At 37.6% G+C, this 10,990-nt stretch overlaps 1 protein-coding gene across 2 annotated transcripts in view; it reads right to left on the reverse strand.

Annotated features, from left to right (window-relative positions):
* AGPAT5 (1-acylglycerol-3-phosphate O-acyltransferase 5) overlaps positions 1 to 10,990 on the reverse strand; it is a 41,362-nt gene that overhangs the window by 14,945 nt on the left and 15,427 nt on the right. For both annotated transcript variants that reach the window (XM_017739286.1, XM_017739285.1), the window contains one exon: positions 3,736 to 3,897. In XM_017739286.1, the coding sequence (XP_017594775.1) occupies positions 3,736 to 3,897 (162 nt within the window). The remainder of the gene's footprint in view (positions 1 to 3,735; positions 3,898 to 10,990) is intronic.

Raw genomic sequence — 10,990 nt, forward strand, 5'->3', positions numbered from 1 at the left:
CACTCTTTCATCTACAATGGCCAGATAAATACCATCTGGTTATGCTAAAGCCTTCAGGCAGAATAATAAAGATGTAGATGTGTACATAATGCTCTTTCAGGTGCAAGAATGATAACAGTTCCCACGTCCCACGAGACCTGCCCCTTAACACCAGACAAAGCTGGATGTGAACGCTTAGCACATTTATTCAGAAGGGGGAAAACTAGGTTCTCATCCTTTCTTCCCAAACTTATTTCTGCTTTTCACTTGATGACAGCGTAGTAAAACAGTATCAACAAATTCAGCACAAGAGTTTCTCCTCATGCTTTTCTGTTCCAAATAGTTCTTCCAGATTTCAGTACCTGAGATGTCCTTCAGCTGTGCCACAGTGCCCATATGATTATTTGCATCTTATTCTAATGACCATAAATATATACTCCCTAGCAGCGTGGTCCTCCCCAGGCAGGACCATGATGTTCTGTCATTAATGATGTGGACAAGCCATCTTCAGGAGTGAGAGAGAGGGGACAAGCCTGTGGGAAATCGCTATTCTTTAGAAAGGCTGCCATGTGCTGGATAAACTTCCACTGGAAACGTACCAAGTTCCAAACTTGTAATGAAAGGGAATGAATAAATGGTAGGAAAAAAATCCATCCATTGGTTACAACTGGATGTGAAACAACAGCAGAAAGCAACATCGCTGTGTAAAGCTAATCTAATCTTAGTCACTGTTGAAGACTAATCAAATTTGATGTCTTCTAAAACAAACTTGCCACTGGAAAGAGCCAAAAAAATATTTACATGCATAAGTAGTGACAAAAAGTTCAACACATTTGAAAGTATATACTATAATAATTTGCCTGCTCTAAAATGGCACCATTACATCAGGTATGTCTGGCATTCACTGTTGTTCTCACGGTGAAATGTCTGTTTGCCAGCTGCTAGTATACTATGCTTTGTTTTAATCCTATTGAGCAAGTCAACATTATGATATTTCAGCTTGCTGGACTTAAAAAAAAAATTTTAATATTGAATTTTGTTAAGAAAGACTATTTAGACTTAGAGTTGCATACTACAAAACTTAAAAAGCAATTCACTTTTTCTTCAGAATTTTTTTCCCATTCACAGTTTGCTAACACAATTTCTCAGACAAAGTGTGCTAGTGCTCCTCACAGTCACTAAAATTTTCTTTTTAACCTGCTTTGTTTACTACTGAAGACAGCAGCCAAGAGTTGATGATGTCCCAGGTAAGCATGGGTTTTTCCTGAAATGGCACAGGCTCTTCTGAGGAATCGAGATTTATAGAACTGAAAGCAAAATACATTTCAAGAAACACTATATCTGTGTGGAATTTAGATTTCATTCACATGGGAAATGTCACAGTATGGGAAATAAAGTCCTCAACTAAAGTTGTGTTTATCAGAAGTTTGTTTTCCATGCAATAAATTTCAATCAGTGTTGCTAGATTGAAAAAGACATGTCAACCTTATCTTTTAAAAGTTACCAGGATTGCACTGCCATTTTATTCCGATAAGAATGAAAAACAAAATTCTCAACCAGCACTGACACAAATATGAAATATTCATATGAAATAAGATGTCCTTTTCACGTGTGCATAACTCATTTTAGCACTGTAAAAGGGAAATAATGCTAAAAAATGTCAAATGCGTAAGTATGCCTAATTCAATTCTTGTTATATTCCTGACAGACCAGTTGCTCGACTTCTGCATAACAAATGGTGAAATGATCTTGATCTCTTAAAACAGAAATTGTTTGTCTGCCACTTTGTGTCTGGAGAGCCTAAAAGAATGACAACTATGTTCCACATGGTAATTCATAAAGTATTCTTAATCTACATAATTTGTATTATATGGAATACATGTGACTGCCACAATAGCGTGGAACGCTACGTTGATCTATCATGGATATATCGTTTATCTGCTCTGAATGGGGTAACAGCTGGTTGGCTGCACTTCATTCTGTATTACTGCCTTATTTTTACCCAAGGCTCAGCCAGTAATTACCCCTAGCCTGGCTGAAAGATATGCCTGGACTGCTGCCATGGAGGCTCCAAAAGGCTGGATGTGGAGTGGCCACCCCAAAGCATCTGATTCCTGCTTGACACAAACACAAAAAACAGCCAACAGGGAAATTCACCTTGTTGGTTCCCCTTCCTTAATTATATCATGCTTCATGCAAACTGTAAGGTTCAATAGGTGAAGAGGTCTTGTAAGGAATTTGAACATTTGCCATCTTATTATTAGGTAATGACATTTTAATAGTTTAATTAACCATTAGGCAGTGAGAAGTTCAGCATGAGAATGGTTGAAACTGCCTAGTAATTAAGTAATGAAACAAGATATGCTGCAGGGAAGGAGAAACAATCCTATTTGTTTTGAAGGGAGTCTTAGAAAGGGTTGGGTGATGGGACAAAAGGGAGGCTGCTCAGTCTTCAAAAGGTACTGTAAAAAGGTCAGAAGGCATTTAAAAAAAATAAAGAACTTTAAATCATAAAAAGAACTTTTGACATAAAAAATGCCCATTAGGAACAAAATATACGTAAAATAAAACCATGCTAAGACATTACAGTACAGAACAAGTGTTGAATTAATATACAGCGTTGACAGTTTTGTTTCTCACCTATCCAAAAGAATTTTAAACAAGGTGAAAATGTAAAAATAGACAATTCCAGAACTTCTAATCAACTAGCACCTGGGAAGCAGTTCATGTGACTCAAGGAGTTACACCTCCTAATGAAATGACATGGAAACAGCTGCACTACAAACTATTTTTAGCAGCAGAAGGAACAAGTCCCAGTGTCATTGGGTGAGCTGAGGAGCAGAGAGTTAGATAAGAAGTTCCCTGCAAGTCCCTCAGTCGACACCGATCCCTTGCCCAAAAATCTGGACGGTTCTTTGGAACTACTGTGGCTGTTTTTTCCCACTTGGTATTGGTAGTGCAAGAGACTCAAAAGTGCCACTTTGAGCCAGCCAGCAACAGTCAGTCAGGCACAGATATGGCTAACACAGCAACTACAAATGGAAAGAAAGATAATCTGGCACTCCAGTAGCAGTGCAGGCAAATTATTTACTTAAGAATAAATTATCAGTTCACCACCAAGCATAAAAACAGCAAACCCTGAAGCTCTCTGTCCCTGAGTTTTCCCCAGCAGAAACCCCAGAACATGTTTTCTGGTTAGATAACTCAAGGAATGTAAACCCCATCTATTTGATTTTCTTAAGGTCCTGTAGGTGGTTTAAAATACTAAAGCAAGTGAAGCCCACTTACATAAAATGCTGTTGAGTGTTTGTAAGATTAGTGGCTATGTGCAGCACTTTGAAAAATTGTCACTAAAATACTACTGCTACACATTTTCCCTTTAAAATGTGCATTTCAGCAATTACATGTACATGTGTACATATGTAGCACAGCAGAGGGAGAGAGAGAGAATTTAGGATGATGCCAAATCCCAGTGCTAGAAGAAACATGAAGGTAAATGGAATCTGCTGCCTATGGCTCCAAGTTCCCTTTGACTGCAAGAGCACTTGTATTTGGAATTGGAATAGAGAGGCAGAGGGCAGGAATGTCACAGGTAACTCCTGTAAAGCCCAGTCACTAGAACGATGCCCTACCAAGGGGCCATAGGATGGCTGAAGCTCTGTGAAGATTATCTTCAGAGCGTTTCAAAGCACCTGAAGTTGGTTCTGTATATGAGCAAGCATATGGCTATAGCATGTCTAATAGGCCTCAACTCACCTGTCATAGATGGTGCCAGTTTTCTTTGCCCTTTGTGGTCCACAGTACCTTCATAAGCCACAGTCACATCATACACTGCATCCAGATAGTCTTTCATTGTGTCAATGGCTACATGAGTTGCCTTCACGCGTGGAGTCAGCACATGCTTTAATATAGCAAGTCCTAGAGGGGAAAAAAACCAAAAATAATTACAGCGTTTGAAAGTAAACTGGACTACATTCACAAAAGGAACATCATGCCAAGGAACATCAGCATCTCCCTTCAAAATCACAAGAGGTTTATTTTCAATTTCAATTCTCAGTTGAATGTGCATGTGTACTCAGTGCTTATGCTCTACTGAACACATGTAGAAGATGAAACAGAAATCCTAAATTAACAATAGGAAGGGTGCTCAATAAGAGGGCCCTTTTTACAACTCCTCACTAGAAGCAGTGATGGTTTTAATGCGGCTCATGACTGATGAAACAGCACTTCTCTTTACTGTTTATGTGTGTCCAACTGAGGTTAAAAAAAGAGCAAATTATCTGAGAAATACTAAACACACATAGCATCACCTTCTGAAATTCTGTATCAGAAACAGATTTCACAGATAATCACAGAGAATTTTAAGCACACCTAATGCTCATCCAGCATTTTACTTCCCAAGGAAAAACCAATTTAGTGAACATACTGAATCCTAACCTACTCACTATCCCAGCAGAAAATTTAGTAGCAATGGGGGAAAATACAGCACCGAGAACCAAAACCAAGGAGAAAATATTCTGTGCTTCCCTGCAAACAATCTGTTACAATTGACTTGGCTACTGACAAACTCGTAGTGACAGAAATCAACTTTTATCTTTAACTTTTCCAGGCCAAGCCACAAAGATTGGTATGTCAAGGACACAAGAACGTCAGGTTTAACATCACTCCACATGTCTTAACAACAGCATTTCATATCCGTGTTTACCTCAGTTAACCACTTCCACTTAGAACATACTTAAGAACATAACACACTGGGCTCAAAAGCATAAACCTGGTTCCCTTTCCAGAATTTTAATATACAATAACTTTCAAAATGAAAACAAGCAAACAAATAAACCCAAAACCTTTTCTTGACCTGAACACAGCTCTTCCACATTTACTTGAAAGGGCTTCTAGAAAAAGAAAGCATACTATGTAAAAATTTTCACTGTTTTTCTATGTGTATCTTTCTCACTGAGAAGTATCAGAATAGAAGTGTGGTTTTTCATTTCTAGCCTATTTTTCATTGGCTTACTCTTCAGTCCTTTTTTAAAGAACCATCCATTCATGAATCCACTGGTTCCTGGTAGGTGAACAGGAAATTTTTCTAAACCAAAGTATTGTGGTATTGCTTTTGATACCTTTCTGCTTGCAAAATCAATTCAAAAGACTATATATTATGTCCTGATTTTGTGCTGAATTCCCTTGCTGGGTAAAACATACTTTGATCTAAAATTATGGAAACATCTAGTGAACACGGTAAGATAATGCTAGTTTCTACATCACTCTAACATTCTTAGGAGTTGAAAATTTCAGTATGAATCACTATCTTGATTTCTTACTATTTGGTAAGAACCTCCTTGTCTGAATGCAAAGATAAAAGGCTGTTTACCAGCACTCCTTCTGAAGCCATTGTTCCATGCTTTACTGGCAGTAGTGATAACTGTCTATGCAAAATGTTATATGGATCATGTAAATATTTTGAAGCATAACATGGTGGTAGTGTTTTCTTAGCTTGTGAGCTGTTACATCAAACAGCTAATTATGTTATGTTTCAAAATGTTTACTCTGTAAATGAAGCACTGAATATTCTCGTGCTGTGTCAGCAATGATATTAGTGTGGACATGACACTCAACACAACTCTTGCTGAGCCAAATTCCCAAACATATTCTAAAAACACTGTCATTCCTTTCCTGCCCAACTCATCTTCCCCTTCACCAAACTATTACGGTGAGGAAGAAAAAGGGAAAATTCAGTGAGAATTGAATCCTCTAGACAAATAATTAAGTTAGGTATCTGTGACTATTAACTGCTGATTTTTTTTAATCCATGGCCAGTTCTGGTGATGAAGATGGTCAGTGACAATCTGTGAAGTGCAACTGTAGAATAAGCCATTCTTATTCCACATGCTGTCAGTGAGCTCTTCAGAGTTTAAGAACAACATGATTATGTATCTAAATAAAATCAATTAAAAAAGTCCATAATCCATTATTCAGAAACACTACAGTGCATGATAAACATGCAGCAACACCAGTTCAGCACATCCTTTTAAAAAATCAATTTTATAAAAGCATTACCACATATTCTTGCAATTACTTATGATCTTTGCTAAAATCAACATAAAAGAATTTAAATCCAAGTAGTTACAGTATAGTTACCTTGGCAAGCTGCCTGCATCCAATTCACAAAACACACTGTGCTTAAACTGTTTTTAATGTTGTGCAATACAGTTAGGACCCTCTGTCAAAGCACTTAAGGTCATGAGATTTTATTTTAAATGCCAAAGAAAATGAACTAGATACTACTAATATTGTAATGCTCTACCTTAAAAAGCCATAGCTTTGCTCTTCTAACTTTTGAATGATAGACATAAAAAAAAAAGAAAATCTGATGAAATATCGTAAGCAATGATACTTCAAATATCATCCATTTACTACATTATTGTAAGATGCAGAATTACTTCAGAAAGTCTGCAAGAAAATGGAATGAAATGCAATTACTTTGGCAAGTACAAAGGCCCAAATCATGAACATCTATAGAATTGAATTTTTAATCTAAACACAAACTAACAAAAAGACACTAAACAAAACATCACTTATCTAACTTCACCAGGGTGAAGTAACATGTAACAGTAGCTAAGTACAATTCTATGTAAAAGATTGCCATCCTCTTCCATTCATCCAGGCCAAAAAACTCAAAGAGCTGCTCAGTACAGGAAGGCCATCCACATTTTTAGTTGGGCTTTGTTAGTTGTTTTCCACCCCTGATGTGCACGCACCACATTTTAAAATGAAAACAATAAAAATCCTCAGCTCTAAATGAAGAATACTCATGTGCATTATATTAGCATTACCACATTTCACCAACAAAAGTTAAGTGCTCACTGAAAGTGGATGTCAGAATTAGTTTGAAGTCTCCACACCTCTCTCCCCTCCCCATGAAATCATGTACTCGAAACTCAACTTACAAGTACACAAAAATGGAAACCAGGGTGAAAACCAATGAATTGATTTCAAGACCAATTAGATCTTTCCTTTTTCATGTGAATGTGTGTGCAGTGATGATGTTAGACTGAAAGCTCTGCAGTTACATGCAGTGTCCCAAGTACTCACCCAGCTCTTGAGTTCCCGCCAGCTTTCTGGAATGCCTCCAGTGATTCAAAGCTTTACATATTGAAACCAGAGTCCATAGTAAGACTTATAAAATAACAAATGATGGGAGAGCTCATCCATTTGTATGCTAGTATTCCATCGACTTACAGAAACAGGACTCAGCTGATGGCAGTATTAAAAAACTGCATGCACTTGTAAAAAGTGTTTTTCTGTTACCATGAACTGAAGTATACAGGAAATACAATGAATCCCCTCAGGAAGAGTATGACCAGCCCACAGCAAGGCATGGAGACACCACACATTGGTACACTTTCTTCCATCATGGGTATCTACAGAAATACAATGTGGCTTCTTGTTTTCCTAACTTAATTTCCCAAGGATAACTTTTAATAACACAGACCCTTACTTCATTCTAATGATTGGTCTCAAATGCTACTCAAGGTCCATAACCCATTCTTTTTAAAAACTATATTCTTTGTCCACATCTTACTGAGCACTTTTAGACTAAGCCTGCTTTCATGAAAGGATAGAATAAATACCACCAAAAGCTATTTTCTTCAGAGACAATTCTAAATAACTTTTATGGATATTGAATGCTTTGAATTGCATTAGAATACAATCAAAAACTAATGCCAAGATCTAGAAGGGAAGCATTTTCAATTAGCTATGCTGAAACACCTCTTTTTTACATGACCTGTAAAACAATTTTGAGATAAGCATATCCTGCATACACAAACATATTAGCAGAAAGCATGATATTTGTCAAGATAAACTTAGCATTAAAAAATATTTACATTAGCAACTTTTCTGCGTAAAACCAAAGAAGATAATAAATGAAAACCTTAAATGTTTGCTTGATGAAATGACCTTTGTTAGAAATCAAACATCAATACAAAATTCCAAAAATGCCTTTCACCAGGGATGATTGTTTTGTCTTTATTTAGCAAAAACAAGCCAAGTTACATTTAAGAAGCTTCTGACCCCTTTGGCTTTGGATTATTTCTATTTATTTTCAAATTTTAAAAATGCCATTTGTTAACATTTTGATAAAATTCATATTCTACTAAACCTAAAAAATTTGTGGTGTTTGGGGTGTCCTGCACAGGGCCACGATTCAGACTCAATGATCCTGATGGGTCCCTTCCAACTCAGCATATTCTATGATTCTATGACTGACTACTACAAAATGATAAGAAATATATGTTTTGGGTACATAAAAATGAAATAAATTTTATACCAGAAGCTGGTACAAAAAATAATAATAGTGTATTTTGCAGGGTTTATAGACATTTTTCTCTATAGTCCTTGTTAAAAAGACCCAGGCTTAAAAGATTTACAGTTTGAATTAAGTAGATCCAATAAAAATTACCACTTCCATTATTATGACAAGCTTAGTTAAATCCATATGAAAATATGAGTGCCACCTACATACTAAGACTCCCCAGACTCAGCAACTAAAGCTCACTGACTAGTGTGGAGGAAGTCCTGTACTTTTAAGATGCCTAAACCCATAGACCAGAGCCTGGAAGGTATCACCAATATGCAAGCTGAAAGAATGACTGCATCAGACTTTGAAGATGGGAACCATGTTGGCTGACTACTCCCATGCAATGGAAAACAAAAGCAAACTCGATTACTGACTATATACTTATATATTGGAAATTGGAAGGCAAAAGCTCAGGAGACAAGGGGCAAAACACATGCCATCACATTCTCAGTTCTTCAAGAGAGCAGAGGAAGAAATATTTGGTTATGGGAATGCTGCAAGATGTATCATCAGAAACACCAACCATACTGAAACATGGAAGGAGAGCCCATCCTGGTAGCAATTGCTGGAACCATCTCACTGAGGCACCTACTTTGTGCCAGGAGAGGATGATGAAGTGTATCATGCTCAAATCCAGCTACGTGGCAGATATGCCCCGTAGCTTGGAAGCCTCCATCAGAAATGAGAAAACCTAACATATACCTACATCTGATATTCTGGCAACACATGGTTTATGTGGCTTGCTGTAGCTGTAAAATCCCAGCAAATATTGTTATTTTAGCCAAAAAATATAAATACTGGATTAATTTTCTTAAGTCCACAAAATTTAACTTGTTCTATGATTTTCCTGCATTAACCCTACCACAAATAACCAAACAGCTTCATTTTAGAGACATCATTTTTGTTTTCATTTTTAAACGTCAACAAGTTCCTTTCCCAATGCAATCAAACATATTCTGAATTTACCTTCTATCCCAGGTAAGATTCTGATCTGAGGAGAATCTTCTGCCACTTGTAAAGGTTTGAGTAGTCCTTCAGTTTTTGGAGTTACTAGCATTGCCCTTAGATGACAACATTCTCAGTTCATCACCATAAAATCAGTACTCTTGGAAGTAAGCAACTTTCTGTTGCTTATTCTCACTGAATACAATTGTAGACAGAACTTACAGTGGACCTGTTGCAGTGGGGATTACTGCAACAAGCATATATCAAACCAGGAGTCCCGTGGAAAGGAAGTATATACAGACAGATTCGTGGTAGATGTTTCAGAGATGTTTATTTCTCCAGCCGCATGGCCGGGGCTCAGCTCAGGAACTCCTCCAGTCACGGAACCCCGAGGGTCCTTGGCCACACAGGGGAACACAAACCAACCAATGGGAACGAGGCTGAGCAGGGGCAGGGAAACTCCGTGTCTCCCCCCCAGGGCCCCTCTCCCAGGGCTACATGGCAGGGGGGGAGACCCCAACATGGACCCACCTTGTGTTTGATTTGCTTGTTTCTTAAAGAAGAAAACCATCTGCTCTTGCTAGAAATCAAGAATTTGTGTAGAACCCCAGCCTATGGCAAAACGCACTGTAACGTGAATTATTATTGGTATTTTTAAATGTCGCCTCTGTTTCAAGGGCTACCTCAAGGTTAAATTTTTTTGCTGCTTGATATCCTTCCATCCTATTCATATAGAGTTAAGATTTATTTATATATTCATATCAATGAGTGAATACATAATAGTTGAAATCAGCAATGTCACGATACTTCATTGTATGTCAATCTCAGCTTTCAAAAAAATTAATTTAAAATTTCTTTTTGTTGAACTGGTCCTATAACCAACTGTAAAGAGACAGTAACTGTATCCAGAACTTAAAAAGAACATCAAGATATGAGATGCAGCTCTTCAACTGGTCCCACTAAGAGCAGGTAGAATTCTGCCCAAACCAATGAATCTTCTCTCAAAGAGAATGCAGCTCATGAAGAGAAAAAGTCCAGTCCCACAAAAACCTTTTTATACTTCCTCTCTGCAAAACTACTAAAACATATACACACATTAATGTCAAAACCAGTATTTCAGACAGTACCATAAACACAGAGTTATGCCTGTGCTCTAGGAATAGCTTTGTTATCTTTGGGGGTAATAGCTCTGGTTCTAACAGGGGTTTCTAGTTTAATTCTTCTTAATTAAACCAGTTTTTCCAGTATTACACTTGCAGTATTTTCTCAACATAAAATTGAACAAAAATATAGGGAAAAAAATAATTTCAAGGAACAAAACAAACAAACAAATTCCCCTGTCAGTAAGACCCCCACTGAAGCACTGTGCTCTGTAACAAATATACTAAGATGACAAGACTAAATTATTAGACTTCATTATATCCCCACAAAGAATAAAGTGCAATTCTATTTAAACCGTAGGTTACAGTATGTCCTCCTCATTCCTATGGCTGGCAAAACTACTCGGTGCTACTACCCTTCCTAAAACTGTAGGAAGTAAGTAGTGTCTGGGATCTTTTGGACAAGCATGGAAAGGTGTGTTTTTGACCCCGCTCAGCAGTATCCCGTAACAGCACTCCCAGGGAGCATGGCCATCGCTTAGCCTGCCCATGGCAAGGCCTGTGGCCATGGCTCCCACGCCGCCACCCCAGAACCCAGCCACCCCCA

The sequence above is a fragment of the Corvus brachyrhynchos genome, unplaced genomic scaffold (assembly GCF_000691975.1).
Source record: "Corvus brachyrhynchos isolate BGI_N302 unplaced genomic scaffold, ASM69197v1 scaffold136, whole genome shotgun sequence".
NCBI classification, from domain to species: domain Eukaryota; kingdom Metazoa; phylum Chordata; class Aves; order Passeriformes; family Corvidae; genus Corvus; species Corvus brachyrhynchos.